This window comes from Haliotis rubra, unplaced genomic scaffold, assembly GCF_003918875.1.
Source record: "Haliotis rubra isolate DU_JTF1 unplaced genomic scaffold, ASM391887v1 Scf450, whole genome shotgun sequence".
Classification (NCBI taxonomy): Eukaryota; Metazoa; Mollusca; class Gastropoda; order Lepetellida; family Haliotidae; genus Haliotis; species Haliotis rubra.
In genome coordinates this window covers 491,607-510,354 of record NW_025767136.1, presented here as the reverse complement: position 1 = coordinate 510,354, position 18,748 = coordinate 491,607, and the positions used below count along the sequence as shown (strand labels likewise).

At 41.2% G+C, this 18,748-nt stretch overlaps 1 protein-coding gene across 1 annotated transcript in view; it reads left to right on the top strand.

Moving 5' to 3' along the window:
- Window positions 1-18,347, top strand: part of LOC124289883 (salivary glue protein Sgs-3-like) — a 43,323-nt gene extending 24,976 nt beyond the window's left edge. Inside the window, exon 3 of the mRNA XM_046726555.1 lies at window positions 17,764-18,347. Within this exon, the coding sequence (XP_046582511.1) occupies window positions 17,764-18,347 (584 nt within the window). The remainder of the gene's footprint in view (window positions 1-17,763) is intronic.
- The last annotated feature ends 401 nt before the right edge of the window (window positions 18,348-18,748 follow it).

The window sequence follows — 18,748 nt, the reverse complement described above, 5'->3', positions numbered from 1 at the left end:
GTTATTTCCCTTAGCTTCAGCATAAAATAAAACCTAAAGCTGGGAGTGTCAGCTAGGTAGTATAGTCAAATGTAGATATTGACACTCTCACTTCTGACATCGTCACGTGACAATGTGACATTGAAGTCACGTTGTATTAGTTGATATATAGGTAAACATGTGACAGCAACGTACCATTTGAAGGGTCACTCGTCTGGACTCTATCCACCTGGACATGGGTAAGCACTGGCAGGAATCAGTGCGAATCGAACTAGTGAATGAGTATGGTTTTACGCCGCTTTTAGCAGTATTCCAGCAATGTCGCGACGGGGGACACCAGAAATGGGCTTCACATATTGCACCCATATTGGGAATCGAATCTGGGTGACGAGCGAACGCTTTAACCACTGGGCTACCCCAGCGCCCTTTATGTGAGAACAAACTGCAGGGCAATTGTACACTTGAAAATTGGGCTTACCGTTGCAAACGTTTTCAAAGTTCTATGCTGGAAACATTCTCCGAAGCACTGCCAATTTAAGGTCAGCCCATAACTATGCCATTTAATAATGATAATAATAGTCCATTTATCATGAGCATTGGTCCATGCACAATGCATGCTCGAAGCGCCAAAACAATCTCATTAATATTACCCCTGATAACCCAAGCTGCTTGTTAGGCGCTAGGTTATAGTCACGTGTCTTTGTCCTACCGGGCACCCATGTTCCGCTGGGTGAACATCTACATCAACTATGTCCCCACTGAAACAATCTTTTCTTGTTTGTTTCAGTGTTACCCCCCGGGATCGATCCCCCATGAAGCCCACTTCTCACGACCCCCCGCCGTGATAGCGCTGGAATATTGCTAAAAGCGGCGTAAAACCATACTCACTCGTTCACTCACTGAACAATAAAAACGTTTGAAAACTTTACCTAGGGTTTGAATGCTGCAAACATGACAGAACAGCTTCCGATCAAAAGTCAAATGACTCTCTTTGGATAAAAATAGCATGTTCGATAAACGTTGTGAAATAAAAACACCAAAGTCTGCAGACGTTGAAATATTGCTGGACGTTAAGGAAAGGTTGACTGTTGGAAAGTTGAAGTTATCCCTCTTGTATGGAATCCTAGAAGGAACATTGTCGCGTTGTCGCGTTGTCGCACTTTGGTTAATTGTGCCACTTGTCGCCAGTTGACAACTCGACAATGCTACAACGCGACAATGTCCCTTCTAGGATTCCTTACTCTTGCCATTACGCGTAGCCGAGTCTTTTTTGTCTCTCAGTATCTATATCCATACGTCTAAATATGAAACATATGAAGCGGTTTACATCGCTCTTAACAATATACCACAGCAAGGATACCAATTAAACAGTGTCTGTATGTGAGTAAGAAAGACATGGTCGTCAGCGTACCACAAATTAATGAAGTTTTCAATGTGTATGCAACCTCACACGGACTCAAAAACAAAACTGACTAATTGTTCTACCTGTCTGTGATAAAATATTTATAGAATTATTTGACGTCATTCACTTTATCCTTGAGAATATCCTTGTTTGTCTTCGATTGTTTTTTTTTAAATCTGACTAAACGGAATTGACGTCACACCGTTATAAAAAATATGTGTCTTATCATTACATATTTACAAATGTCCATTTCATATCAGCTTCTGATACTATTAGCATCATTTTTTGCTACCTATATACGATAGATACCTTTACAGAAAAACCAAAGCGCCTGTGGGCAGCTCAGCTGGAACTCGACGCTATATAAATAGATTATAAATAAAAATTTGAAATAATATAACAAAATGTCATATTAACGACAATAACGGTAAAAGGTCACCCCGCTGGGTCCACATCAATCATGTCCATTTCACAGCTGGTGATAATAACATGAAATGAACACCATCAAAACTCATAAAGAACACGAATAAAACCGAAAACTGGGAGTGTCAGCTAGGTAGTATAGTCAAATGTAGATATTGACACTCTCACTTCTGACATCGTCACGTGACAATGTGACATTGAAGTCACGTTGTATTAGTTGATATATAGGTAAACATGTGACAGCAACGTACCACCAGAAGGGTCACTCGTCTGGACTTTATCCACATGGACATGGGTAAGCACTGGCAGGAATCAGTGCGAATCGAACTAGTGAATGAGTATGGTTTTACGCCGCTTTTAGCAGTATTCCAGCAATGTCGCGACGGGGGACACCAGAAATGGGCTTCACATATTGCACCCATATTGGGAATCGAATCTGGGTGACGAGCGAACGCTTTAACCACTGGGCTACCCCAGCGCCCTTTATGTGAGAACAAACTGCAGGGCAATTGTACACTTGAAAATTGGGCTTACCGTTGCAAACGTTTTCAAAGTTCTATGCTGGAAACATTCTCCGAAACACTGCCAATTTAAGGTCAGCCCATAACTATGCCATTTAATAATGATAATAATAGTCCATTTATCATGAGCATTGGTCCATGCACAATGCATGCTCGAAGCGCCCAAACAATCTGATTAATATTACCCCTGATAACCCAAGCTGCTTGTTAGGCGCTAGGTTATAGTCACGTGACTTTATCCTACCGGGCACCCATGTTCCGCTGGGTGAACATCTACATCAACTATGTCCCCACTGAAACAATCTTTTCTTGTTTGTTTCAGTGTTACCCCCCGGGATCGATCCCCCACATGGGTACAATGTATGAAGCCCACTTCTCATGACCCCCCGCCGTGATAGCGCTGGAATATTGCTAAAAGCGGCGTAAAACCATACTCACTCGTTCACTCACTGAACAATAAAACGTCTGAAAACTTTACCTAGGGTTTGAATGCTGCAAACTTGACAGAACAGCTTCCGATCAAAAGTCAAATGACTCTCTTTGGATAAAAATAGCATGTTCGATAAACGTTGTGAAAAAAACACACCAAAGTCTGCAGACGTTGAAATATTGCTGGACGTGAAAGAAAAGTTGACTGTTGGAAAGTTGAAGTTATCCCTTTGTATGGAATCCTAGAAGGGACATTGTCGCGTTGTCGCACTTTGGTTAATTGTGCCACTTGTCGCCAGTTGACAACTCGACAATGCTACAACGCGACAATGTCCCTTCTAGGATTCCTTCCTCTTGCCATTACGCGTAGCCGAGTCTTTTTTGTCGCTCAGTATCTATATCCATACATCTAAATATGAAACATATGAAGCGGTTTACATCGCTCTTAACAATATACCACAGCAAGGATACCAATTAAACAGTGTCTGTATGTGAGTAAGAAAGACATGGTCGTCAGCGTACCACAAATTAATGAAGTTTTCAATGTGTATGCAACCTCACACGGACTCAAAAACAAAACTGACTAATTGTTCTACCTGTCTGTGATAAAATATTTATAGAATTATTTGACGTCATTCACTTTATCCTTGAGAATATCCTTGTTTGTCTTCGATTGTTTTTTTAAAAATCTGACTAAACGGAATTGACGTCACACCGTTATAAAAAATATGTGTCTTATCATTACATATTTACAAATGTCCATTTCATATCAGCTTCTGATACTATTAGCATCATTTTTTGTTACCTATACGATAGATACCTTTACAAAAAATCAGAGCGCCTGTGGGCAGCTCAGCTGGAACTCGGCGCTATATAAATAGATTATAAATAAAAATTTGAAATAATATAACAAAATGTCATATTAACGACAATAACGGTAAAAGGTCACCCCGCTGGGTCCACATCAATCATGTCCATTTCACAGCTGGTGATAATAACATGAAATGAACACCATCAAAACTCATAAAGAACACGATTATGATCATTTAAAGCATAAATAATTTCGGACCATATGTCCTGGCGTCAGCGTCTGCAACGACATACCGATCCGTGGTCGGCCAGGTCGTTGACGTTGGTACAACTTCTGTCAATGTCTGTTGTAATTGCACGTCTTGTCCAGAGATGTTAATTGCGGCAGCTGTCAACAGAAGCCTATAGCTTGTCTATGTCGATGCCACAGTAAAGTGCAAGGGGGTGGTGTAGCTTATTACAGTCTATTTTCCCGCAACAGGTCAATACAACGTGCGTTCTGTCTGGACGCGGGGCTTGACATTTGGTTGTAGTAATTGCATTATTTATTTACCAGTTACACTGCAGCTATGAGCAACAACAACCGATATAAATGAGATGATTTCAGGTGGTGTACTTTCAACGTTCCTTGTGGCAACTAAGACTGGGTGAGTGAGTTTAGCTTTACGCCGCTTTTAGCAATATTTCAGCAATATCACGGCGGGGGACACCAGAAATGGGCTTCACACATTGTACCCACGTAGGGAAGCAAATAAGAGTATATTGCGTTTTTTGTTAACCAGTTTATTAATCGAACTTTTTTAAATTGTATCAAAACCGATGCATATAAGTGTGTGTCTCTAAGGTAAATAATATACTACTCACACTTTGCTAAGGATCACAAAATTCACAACTTTACTTAAACGTAGATTCATAATTTGAAATTGTATCCATTTAAAACTGGATAAATAATAATATGGTAACCCCTCTTTAGGCAAACAACCACTTTAATCTAACCTTATGCACTTGATACATGAGTAACCATAAAAATGGGTTTCATGGCACCATTCAACCATTTTGCAAATCATGGAACGAGTCATTGACAAGTACACAACACCTGTCAATAGCAGGTATGGGATCCACAAGATGAAATGACATACTGAAACCTTGGATCCATGCTTACAATAAGCTTAGATATTTAAACCAAATTTGACCACACATCATAGTTTTCTGTTGAATCCATGATTTGATCCTAAGCAAAGCGTGAATAGTATAGTTTGAATGATAACTTCTAAAAATATATGAATAAACATAACTCATTGTCTCTCTAACAGGCTGGCGTCCTTAGACGGTCCGCTTATTTAGACTTACCTCTTTAAAGGATAGATTTCATATACATCAATGGGCTTAGCATTCAGTATACAGCTAGATTGTCCGGTGGAGACTTGATTATATACAGACTGCCGCCATGTAGCTGGAATATTTCTGAGTTTGGCGATAAATAACAAAAACACAAACACACAAACAAACAAACAAACAAACACATACACACTCAAACACACAAACAAACAAACACACAAACAAACAAACAAACACAAACAAACAAACACACACACACACAAACACACACACACACACACAAACAAATAAACAAACAAGCCACAACCATTTTCACAACCACAATCTCAACGGCTGGCACAAAGACTGCACAGCGACTGAGGCAATGACTGCCACGACTACAACAACGACGACCACAACGACTGCTACAATAAAAACAGATTACCACAACTGCCAAAACAACTGCCGTAACAGTTACTGCAACACAACGACTTCTCCGACGACTACCACTTCACCTACCACAGCAACTGCTTCTTCGACCCATCCTACACCATTTCTTACTCCACACCTCCGTTCTCTACCCAAAACAACAAACAACAATTACATCCCCACCCCTCGTAGCACCCCTAATACTAGTACTCCTACCCTAGTTTCTGTAGTCCCCACGTAGTGAGTTACCTGCCACTCCGGGCCTGTGGGTGCGCGACAACCCCAAGTCGGACTGAATGATAAACGATTTCTGTAGTCAGCTGACTAATGTAATTACCTTCAAGTCGCTAGTTGTGAGTGAAGTACATCGTTCGAACTCGGCTTAATAAGCAGCCAAATGTCATTATCATCCTCGACTTTTGTCTGCCGACTCTGCGGCGTCAACCACATGTTGTATAATGAGCAGGCTTTAAATGTGAGGACTGCAATAAAATACAATGCTTGATAAATAGTGTGATGCTGCCGTGGTGTTATATTGAACGTATTCCCTCATCTTCGCCTTCTCTCATCACAGGAACTTCTGATACGCGTAATATCTTCTGTCATTCCTTCCTGTACTCCCACTTTCTTCCCTCATTCATTCCTGTACACCTAGCCCTTCTTATCTCTCTTTGTGTAGACATAGTTTCTTCTCTCCCGCCATCCTGTACACCTACCTTCTTCTCTCATTCCTTCCCCTATACCGAGCGTCGGGGCGGTGGGGTAGCCTAATGGTTAAAGCGTTGGCTCGTCACGCCGAAGACCCGGGTTCGAATCCCCACATGGGTACACTGTGTGAAGCCCATTTCTGGTGTCCCCCGCCCTGATGTTGCTGGAATATTGCTAAAAGCGACGTAAAACCAAACTCACTCAGTCAGTCAGTATACCGAGCGTCAACTGTCAGTCCTTCCTATCTTCTTCTCTCACTCCTTCCCTTCTGTTTGATTGTCATTTTAGAAGTTGGTAATACTTTCTTATCCTTCCCCTTCTCTCACTCCTTTCCGTCCACTCTCATGCCTTCCTATACACCCAGTCTCTTCTCTCACTTCTTCTTCCCCTCCAAGCGCTACCCCTCACTGTTGGTGTCTTCTCTCGCTCCGAGTGTCTTCCCTCAACCCTGTCGTCTTCCCTCACTTCTGGCACCACCCATCAGTGCTACTGCCCTCTGATGTTTTCTCTCACTCAAAACGGGACGGTCTTCTCTACGGATGTAGTCAGCAAGGAGAACATGAAGTTAGAAACGGATTGGGGATTATTCGAATCCCGAAACTGAATTTGTTCGGCCTGTTAGTTATACGTTTGTGGGCTCATTGCTCAGTTGACCAATTAAATACCATGGAATCACTTGCAATTACATTTTTTATCTTTTTATTTGCCAGATGTTCATATACATTGTCATACACATTCATATGAAGCATACTTACATTTATGAGTGAGTTGGTAGGGTTTGGGGGTGGGGGTGGGTTTTTAAATATTTTTTTAATTCCATTTCAAGTTGCCTGTACAGACAGAAGAGTGACATGTGTTGACATTTACATCATCAAGTTGGTACAAAATTGTATACATATATGAGGGTGTACATATATAGATAAATAGGAGCTAGTTTGAAAATATTATCACTGTAGTGGACACAGTAGTTTGAGCAAGTCAAACTGCATGTGTGCTAAATTAAAATGTCAGAGTACCGTATCTAAGACTTAGTGTTGCCATTTCCTAGTAAAACAACTAAATTTATTATTTTTCATTACAATAAACCTTTCTATATAGCATATGTCTTTAAGTAACTTGAGAATTTCTGCAAAGGATATATCTTGCTGTTTAAGGCTTGAAGTATAGATTACTCTTTTTGTAAGTAGTAAAATGTGATGTACTACTTGGTTATTTGAGGGCAGTCCCAACATAATGATGAATTTAGATAGTTGTCAGTTCGTAGTTCATGCAATACCTTGCAAGCTATTCCATGTATTCTCATATATTCTGATGTGTACAATTCAACTATTATAACTTATACATTATATATTTGTTGTATACATTATGTCATATGTATTCGTATAAGTAAAAGCATCCTTACTTTTATGAGTCAGTTTGTAGTTCATACAATTGATTGCAATGTATTCCATGTATTCTCATATATTCTGATGTGTACAATTCAACTATTATAACTTATACTTTACATATTTGTTGTATACATTATGTCATATGTATTCGTATAAAGCATACTTACTTTTATGAGTCAGGTAATAGATCTTGCCCGCCATATAGCTGGAATATTGCTGAGTGCGGCGTAAAACTAAACTCACTCACTCACTCATAGATCATGCAATAGCTTGAATTTGCAGTGTATTCTGTATATTCTCATTACTTGCAGTTAATAGTTCCACGTTCCCACCCTAACCAACCCAACAACAACAACAACAACAACAAACAACAACAAAACAACCAAAAACGCAAACGTCCGTCATCTTATTACCAATAACGAAAACAAGCTAGTTCCATATTAAAAATCAGTGTCTAATTTTGGGTGAAAACTGGAAATTAAAATTCCAAGGTGATGAGGACGTGATCGTTAATTAAATAGTTGAGACGTGACGTTCACTTATTGCTCTGTCGCCCCGCACACAGACATGCTTCTCATGACATTTACAGATCGATACCGATTGATCTCCGTTGTATCCCCTGGGGCACACCCCAAAGAAGTGCCTATCCTTCCCACCTTGCAAGGTGCTGCATTCCTGATTGGGGAGCAGACAATTGCGTAACGGTTATGGATTAACGGTAGCGGATTGGCTATTTGTTCGTCCACTTACAATCGTCACTCGCCATTCATTCCCGTCTAGTATATACTGACTGCCTCTCCCAATCCCCGTCTAGTATATGCTGACTGTCTCTCCCAATCCCTGTCTAGTAAATATACTGACTGCTTCTGCCCAATCCCGGTCTAATATATACTGACTGTCTCTCCCAATCCCCGTCTAGTATATACTGACTGTCTCTCCCAATCCCCATCTGGTATAGACTGACTGCTTCTACAATCCCCGTCTAGTATATACTGACTGCCTCTCCCAATCCTCGTCTAGTATATACTGACTGTCTCTCCCAATCCCCGTCTAGTATATACTGTCTCTCCCAATCCCCGTCTAGTATATACTGACTGTCTCTCCCAATCCCCATCTGGTATAGACTGACCGCTTCTACAATCCCCGTCTAGTATATACTGACTGCCTCTCCCAATCCTCGTCTAGTACATTCTGACTGTCTCTCCCAATCCCCGTCTAGTATATCCTCTGCCTCTCCCAATCCCCGTCTAGTATATACTGACTGTCTCTCCCAATCCCCATCTGGTATAGACTGACTGCTTCTACAATCCCCGTCTAGTATATACTGACTGTCTCTCCCAATCCCCATCTAGTAAATACTGACTGCCTCTCCCAATTTACGTCCAGTATAAACTCTGTCTCTGTCTATTCTGACTTTGATTTCAAATCATGTAATAATGATCGTACACACTCACTCTCTCACGCACACAACAAACTGAATGCTTCCTGGCACGTTCGTCTTCATCTTGCCACTAATCCCCAACCTCTCAGCTTCCAATCCCTTTCCGGTGTAATCATACACGGATCTGTTCCCCGACCCCCGGAAAACCATGCCCCACTATGGTGGAAATTACACAAATAACACAAATATGATTGCGGAGCCTCCTAAGTCACTCCGAGAGTAGCTTCAGTGGCCGACGGCTTCTGTGATTGACATGTCAATGAAGCCGACCAACAGTTTAAGAATGAAAGAAAAATAAAACAAAAATGCACAAAAGACTACTCTGTGAAATGATGACTACCTCAAGAATTTTGATTTGTCAAAGAGAATGATAAATACCCAGGTATATCAAAGAAAATATGTTATATTTTAAGCAGAATTGACACAATTTACAAATGAGACCAATAACGCTTGTATCGTCATAAGTATTATTTATTTATTTATTTATTTATTTATTTATTTATTTATTTTTATTTATTTATTTATTTATTTATTTATTTATTTATTTATTTATTTATTTATTTATTTATTTATTCTTTAAAGCCGCATTCAGCAACATTAAGCTCTATGACGATCCGATCTGGACTAGACAATCAAGTGACTGACAATCATGAACATCGATGAACATGAACAATGCCGACCGACCCAGTTGCACGTAAATCATGACGGGTAGAGCTCGGGTTTGTTTTCCACTCACATCTACCTGTTATAAGGACCCGTCAGGTTTGTGAGGAGGTGATCAAGAGTAAGCCCAAAGATCAAAGGGTCCAGTATTGCTGTTCAGTAATTACTTTACCCCTAAGGTACAATTCGTCAGTTATTCAGTACCTACAATAACGGCATATGTCTCTGGGGATATGGTTGTCGTATACTATTGGTCGAAACGATATCTGTGTACAACGACACCCCGTTAATGTGGACAAATGCCCGTCCAGTCATTGTATATATACACGAAGGTCGTTGTGCATATACACGAATATTGAACTAACTTTATGGATGACAACTTCTTTTATTTCGTCATTTATAAAGTTTGTTTAATATTGTACTTTCCGACTTCTAAAATGCCACTTCAGGAACATATTCGCGAAGGTCATTCTACTTATATACATGAAGTTCTTTCTACATATGCATGAAGGTCAATCTTCATATAGGGGCGGTGAGGTAGCCCAGTGGTTAAAGCGTTGGCTCGTCACGCCGAAGACCCGGGTTCGAATCCCCACATGGGTACAATTTGTGAAGCCCATTTCTGGTGTCCCCCGCCGTGATGTTGCTGGAATATTGCTAAAAGCCAAACCCCTCACCCCTTTCACATGTCCCCTGCCTGTCATATGAGAGAAGGGGTACTTCTTCCTTGCTTACTTTGCCCTACATCTTGCAACTACATCACGACTGCGACCACACCGACGCAGCAGTAGCAACCCAAAAAATTCTACCTCACTGACCCCCTCCCCTATCACCCAAACCACACACACACGACCCCGTCCCTCCTTCCTCCTTTCCTGGTTAATCGTTACCCACAATCGTCCTCACATTATGCCAAAGGGTAATACAGTGCAGGCTAGTCGTTACCTCTAACCGCGACTAAGCCTATATACTTTTGTAGGTCAATAATATCGATTTATGTTGTTCACAGACCGATTTAGTGCGAGTTGTGCAGTTGTATCTTAACGCTAACCAGAGTGACCTAAATATGGGACGGGGGTCATTCCTGCACAACGGCCGCTCCTGGACATGTGTCTCACTGCCCCGGGGTCACACATCAGTCGACCGGGGTCACGAACTCATTAAGATAGACGTGAAAACCATAACCTTATTCGCGGGTATGTGCGCTTGTCCGTTTGTTTCTGCGGGGATCATTTTCCAAATATGATATTTCAACGTTGTGAATGTGTCGACTTAGATGTGATATGTGATTTATGAGGGTGTCAATTTCAGAGTACTGCGTTGACGTGTGATCAGCTGATTATATGACACTTAATCCAAGAGGTGGCATATATCAAACTGACGAAATTAAGGGACTTGATCTAATTAATCCATGTACGTTGTTGCTTTTTTATATTTTTATATATATTTGTCTTAGGATTATATTTTTTTCTATTATGAAGCATAATTCATTCATTTGAGCAGATAGGAACGACGGCGACAACAACGATGATGACGATGACGATGACGATGATGATGATGATGATGATGATGATGATGATGATGACGGTGATTTCTTTGTTTGTTTGTTTGCCGCACTATCGTTAGACGGAGTTTGACAGATTTACTGAGAGTTTGATAGTTTCTCTGTAGAAGTAATACATGTTTTATGCAGGGTTACAGGTTCGCAGTAAAGTTTTCTTTTGTTTGTAGTTCAACGCCGCATTCAGCAATATTCCAGCGATATGGCGACGGTCCGTAAATGATTGAGGCTGGACAGACAATCCAGTGATCAACATCATGAGCATCGATCTACGCAATTAGTGGTGGTGGTGGTGGTGATGATGATGATGATGATGATAACGTTGCTGATGCAGTTGCTGAGCGTTGTGATACTGACGACGATGTTGATAACGTTGCTGATGCAGTTGCTGAGCGTTGTGATAATGACGGCGATGTTGATACTCTCATGCTGATGCTGATGCTGAGCGTTGTGATAATGACGGCGATGTTGATACTCTCATGCTGATGCTGATGCTGAGCGTTGTGATAATGACGGCGATGTTGATACTCTCATGCTGATGCTGATGCTGAGCGTTGTGATAATGACGGCGATGTTGATACTCTCATGCTGATGCTGATGCTAGTGGTAATGCTGTTGCCTCTGACGATATACCATGTTCACTTAGATACATATAAGCACACAACTACGAATTGATGTATTGGCTTAATGAAGAAATCCTATCTCTGTCAAACCAAACGCGTTCCTCGTTGTTAATGTCAATCAGCGGCTGATAGGCACGGTATGTGTTTCCCATATTAATGACATGCTATTTTCACACGGTGAACGTCGACCATGTGCCCCCGCCATGTCGCCTCCGTGGACAGCTGTAGACCATCACATGAGTGCCCTCAAGGTCGGAGTGACCTTGACTTGACCACAGCTACAAATGTGAAACAACAATCACGTCAGACCTACAACCTTCTTCATCTCAACAGACCCGATGTAGTGTGAAATATGTATTTTTCAATTATCAGAAACTAGCAGTGTTCCGATTAATTGAAATAATCGAAGATTGGTCGCAGTGACCAAACAACCAAGCAATCGATCACATTTTCTCATAATCGAACATAAACGATTTTGGAACTACTGTTTTAGTCTTTGAAAAACTTGACAATGGAACATATCTTAGAAATTGTCAGGGCCTGAAAACGTGTTTAATTCTTAGAAAACTCACTTCACTGAAAAGCCATGACTGAATATTTCTCTAAGACTCAAGGAAGTTTATGTTCATGATATATAAGTCATCACTTTAAAGTAGCAAGTTGCATCATGTTATACATATCTGCAATATTGGATTGAAAAATCTGAAAAATCTCGCTAACCAATTTTTTTCGATGATTGATCGTTGGTAATGAAGCAATCATCAATTGTGAGATTTCAACCAAATTCCCAACACTATCAGAAACACCACCGTGTTTTCGCAGGACTCCCACAACGGTGCTGAGACGCTCGGGTTAAAACTGCAACCCGTGCATCCAGGACGAGCTAGGGGAGATAACTACCGTTTTGTTTACATAACTATGAACGATTCTGTTTTTTTATGCCAAGTCAAGCGGATGACAGATGAGAGCATATGCACATATTATTACTCAACTATGTCCCATCTATCAAATGACGTCACCCGGTTGACCTGCTTTAAAGGACTGCGAGACGTCTCTGCTTGACACGGGTCAAATTAGTTATGGCTGACTGTGTAACACGAAAGTGGGTAACGTGGTGTTATGTAAAATGTCATCTTAGAATAAAAGGTCACGTACACACTCTCACACACACTCTCTCTCTCTCTCTCTCACACACACACACACACACACACACACACACCTACCGTTAAGCACTAATTTTTACCTAACACCTTTTCATAACACGTTGCTAGTGTCTCTCTCTCTCTCTCTCGACCCGTGAAGATCCGGGTTAAAATTGGTCTTCTTGCTTGTCGTAAGAGGACGTTGATCACTGGATTGTCTGGTCCAGAATCGATAAGTTACAGACCGCCGCCATATAGCTGGAAATGAACAAACAAGTCGATCTCAACTCGTTTAACAAACAACGCTGGATACTAATATAAGACATGTCAGTGAGAATTCAAAGTAAATTTACAACGTTATTAATGATATATTTCTCAATATGAATACAAATATTCAGATTTTGCGTCAGTTTCCTTCATGCCCATTTATTGTAAAGAATACATCCAAAGACGAAGATGGAGAGAGAGGGAGATTAAGATTGGGAGAGAGAGAGAGAGAGAGAGAGAGAGAGAGAGAGAGAGAGAGAGAGAGAGAGAGAGAGAGAGAGAGAGAGAGAGAGAGAGAGAGATGCCCGTGAAAAAGGTATGTAAGCCCTGCTCTATTGGTCACATCTGCAATGCTTCTTTTAGCATGGTACTCTTTGAGACTAGGTATTACCAATACATCTCCAACAAAGAGATTCATCCGGATATTTTTGTCATACAACAACAAAGACTAGCTTCAGGTTACCAAATAAAGATGTGCATAAGTTAAATAAAAATAATCCTGCAAAGGAATCCTCGATTTTTAAGAATCCCGTAAATCTCTGAAGCAGAAAAAGATATGAAAATTGGCTGCCTTATTTTATTTGATTTATCTTGTGATCATGTATCGGAACGAACGTAAATCTCTTACATTAACGGTCATGGGTATTCAATAAGGTCACCTGGAAGGTCATGGCGGAAATGAAAAAAAGGGTTCACAGGCTAACACCTGCGTGGAGAAACCAATAATATGATATTCATATGTATGGTACAATATCACATCACCATCGTCTCATAAGAGTCTTAGCGAAGCCGTTCAATTGTAAATTAGAAAGTGGCTGGCCGGATAGAGAGCTACAGGTGATAATTAATGAAAATACTGACGTGTATCCCAATACAAATTCGGTCAGGAAATCAGATATGTTTTAGTTTCATATAAATGTTTATTGTCAAATTGTATTATCTGAACTGAAAATGATTGTCTAATGGCGTCTTCTGGAGGGACAATAGGATCCTTACAATGCAGCAGGGAAACCGTATACCTGCGTTCCAAGGCCGGTATTTGCTTCCGGATGGGGCGTATAATGACGGTCTTTGCTTTCTGGTTCTGACAATCGTTGTCCTGGCTATCACCACTGACCACTAATTGTCTCAACCGGTGTCGACAGGTGCTACCAGATGACCGCTTTTTACCTGGACAGGTGAAGCGTTTGTAACGACAGGTGTGAATTCCAAACTCTAGCCACGTCTCATGTCAAACATAAGTCCAGTAAGACGCTGATTTAAAGGTCAACCACCGCCCTAAGACTCGCCTGAAAGGTCACTTCACTGACCTGTTCACAACAGAGAAAGTCATTAACATCCTCATCTTTCTAAAGGGGAGAGAGGATACAGTTAACAGAAAAAAAACCCATAAATTTCTATATTTATCTGTTCTTGGACATTGGAGGGCATTGGAAGTTTTTCAGGTTCAAATTAGTGAGGATTTATCGACCTGTCGTATGTAGCCGATGTGAATGGCCACTAACCTATCGCTGTGGGTCAAGAGGTCAGATGGACAGTGGTCATTATAGTGGTGTTGACTGTTGGCGTTATGCGGGGAAAGAGCCTTCAATATTGAGACATCGTATTTGCTTAACTGGTTGCGTTTTCAAAGGTCACAACGCTGGTCAAAGGTGAATTGAACTGACCTGGCGTTTTCACGAAAACGTGTGTGAAATGTGATGTGAGTGAGTGAGTGTGTGAAATTGTTTTAAGTTCTTAAGATTATAATACCTTCCAGAAGCGTGTTTTAGTAATGAAATACTGTATTTTATTCTGGACATATAGCAATATTTCACTCGAATGACTCCTCCTGTTGCTAGAAATAATGCTAAAAGCGGCGGAAAAAGCATACTCACTCACTCAAATGAAGTCCATCTTTAGATAAAACATTCCTATATCCGGTTTCAGCAATGAAATTCTGCAATCATTTACCAATGTGTAAATCGAGTCAAAGGTTGGCTTGTTGTTTAACGCCGCACTCAGCAATATTCCAGCTATATGGCGGCGGTCTGTAAATAATCGAGTCTGGACCAGACAATCCAGTGATCAACAACTTGAGCATCGATCTACGCAATTGGGATACGATGACATGTGTCAACCAAGCCTGACTACCCGATCCCGTTAGTCACCTCATACGACAAGCATGGGTTACTGAAGATCAATTCTAACCCGGATCTTCACGGGTCTCGAGCCAAAGGACACTTTATCCCAGAACTACTTCCAAGCGGTATTTGTTTTTCCTTTTAAAAGCACATGTTTTTCTCGTGATCTGGGAGGTCAGTTTGGAATAAAAAAAATATCGATTGTGTGGGGTCAGTCGATACGGCAAAGGTGATGTTTGGCAAGACAATACATCTACATCTTTTTAAGGAAAATAATCTCCACCCAACTGCCTTTATTTAAACAATACAATTAATATTATATTTATAAAATGAAATTATATACTTATCGCTTATCAGTTTCACTAGAATGCCATCAGTGTTTGACGTTTAAAGTTGTATGATGACATTTAAAAAATCATGCATATTCATATGGTATGTTGAGAAGGTAAGTGTAAAATGCGTGCACTAAAAAAGGCACGTTTATAAATATCCTTAAGAAAGTTTGTGTTGAATTATTGTGAAAAAATCATATAAGATTATATCAGTTTGTGTCATTTACATTGGCTCAACTGAAATATGTGATAGCATAATTACGCAGATCCCCTGAAATTGAAATCTTAAGTTACATTACATGTATAGATTGTAACATATGTCTGGCCAACAGAGGGTCCCTAAGCATAGCATTATTAATATTACTAGTTGTAGGTTTCCATGTATATTCTAAGGGGGGATGACAATCATCGGACTTCCTGTAGAAGGCCATGCCATGTGCTCACAGCACTATAGCCACTGGTCACGTGACAGTTACTAATGAAGATTTCTAACACGACTGACTGACTGAGTTTGGTTTTACGCCGCTTTTAGCAATATTCCAGCAACATCACGGCGGGGGACACCAGAAATGGGCTTCACAAAGTACCCATGTGGGGATTCGAACCAGGGTCTTCGGCGTGACAAGCCAACGCTTTAACCACTAGGCTACCCCACCGCCCCTTTCTAACACGAAGCTCAACCATGTAACTTTTGTACATACATTACTACTGTTTCGAAGTTGGATACGACGAAAGCCCACATTTGAAGACATTCAAAATTCCTTGCGAACTATTTGTGACAGGGAAATGAGAGAACTGTTACGGTCCATTTAAACATGAATCACCCCTGCAACAGCTAGTAAACAAGTACGATGTGACTGTTTACTTTTGCGTAAAAATAAATTAATCCAATAAAAACTAAGGTAAGAAATACATTTAGAACCACACGACCTCTATTAATGTCTAACATATTATACATTTGTGCCGAAAAATTCAAATGTATTGATTTTAAAATTTTGGATGTCGAATATGTGGAGTTTGTTTTTGTTTTTAAAGTTTTTAACAATGGCTGACACAGCGCCATCACAGTTCACCCTTATATAGTATCGCTTACCTAAAACATTTTAAACTGAAAATCAAACGTGATAATATCAGGGGGGTATAGTTTCTTTTTACCCTCAGTTTATTAATAAAGACAAACATCTGAAAGCCTTCATTATAGTTTTAGCACAGTGCTATTTAATCAAAGTTTGTAGTAATTTTGTGCATACTCCTTGAATGTTTCTATTTTATTCAGTGTTGATAAGCCAAATAATATTTTTCTGGTTTCAAATAATTTTAAAACCAGCATCAATTTACAGTCTCTCTCGCTCAGGTTGTTGAAGAGTGAACATTCCACGAAAAAGTGAGTGAGTGAGTATGGTTTTTACGCCGCCTTTAGCAATGTTCCAGCAATATCACTGGGGACACCAGAAATGGGCTTCACACCTTGTACCCATGTGGGGAATCGAACCCGGGCCTTCGGTGTGACGAGCGAACGCTTTAACCACGAGGCTACCCCACCGCCCATCCACGAAAAAGTACCCTTACCGCCAACATGTTCCTTGCCACATACTGTGCACTGTCTTTCATTTAAGGTGTAAATGACTTGGTGTTTCTACGGCTTTAGTAATGAGAGGCTGGATTCATTATCGAAGTCATGCTAATAATCTTCTATGTTTTATTGTATTGGGTATTCTCACATATTCTGAAGTAAGTGAGTGAGTGAGTTTTAGTTTTACGCCGCACTCAGCAATATTCAAGCTATATGGTGGCGGTCTGTAAATAACTGATTCTGGACCAGACAATCCAGTGATCAACAGCATGAGCATCGATCTATGCAATTTGGATACGATGACATGTGTCAACCAAGTCAGCGAGCCTGACCACACGATCCCGTTAGTCGCCTCTTACGACAAGCATGGGTTACTGAAGATCAATTCTAACCCGCAGCTTCACGGGTCCATATGCTGAAGTAGACAATTCGCTTTCCAAATAGGTAATGTGCTAATTTATTACCATGTGATTGTCGTTGACAGCTTCAGCATGTCACTTCCCTCCAGCCAATGTATCACAGCTGAACAGTGCTGAGGAAATGTGACCTGACCTTGACCTCAAGGTAGCAGACAATATTGTGCTTTAGCTTTGTAAAACTAAGGTCAAACACTCGCATACACATTCGTGTAGGCTCTCACAACACAACACCAGCAACAAAGCTACACTACAAACACCGCAACACCACCACTAACAATAACGCAACACCACCAACAACGCGATTCAACAAACAACAACTCAACACCACAAACAAAAACGCAACACTACGAGTGACGCCACGCCACAAACAACTCCGCACCATCAACAACAACGCCACACGGCCAACAACAACGCAGCACCACCAACACCAACGCAGCACCGCCAACAACAACGCCACACCTCCAACAACAACGCATCACTACAAACAACAACGCATCACTACCAACAACAACGCAGCACCGCCAACAACAACGCGACACCACCAACAACAACGCAGCACCGCCAACAACAACGCGAAACCTCCAACAACAACAACGCAGCACTACCAACAACAACAACGCAGCACCACCAACAAGAACGCAGCACCACCAACAAGAACGCAGCACCACCAACATCAACGCCACACCACCAACAATAGCGCCACACCTCCAACAACAACGCCACACCACCAACATCAACGCCACACCACCAACAATAGCGCCACACCTCCAACAACAACGCAACACCACCAACAATAGCGCCACACCAACAACAACAACGCAGCACCAACAACAACAACGCAGCACCACCAACAATAACGCCACACCTCCAACAACAACGCCACACCACCAACAACAACGCCAAACCTCCAACAACAACGCCACACCTCCAACAACAACGCGAAACCACACCAACAACAATAACGCCACACCTCCAACAACAACGCCACACCACCAACAATAGCGCCACCTCTCCAACAACAACGCGAAACCTCCAACAACGCAGCACCACCAACAACAACGCAGCACCACCAACAACAACGCATCACCACCAACAATAACGCCACACCTCCAACAACAACGCCACACCTCCAACAACAACGCCACACCTCCAACAACAACGCCACACCTCCAACAACAACGCCACACCTCCAACAACA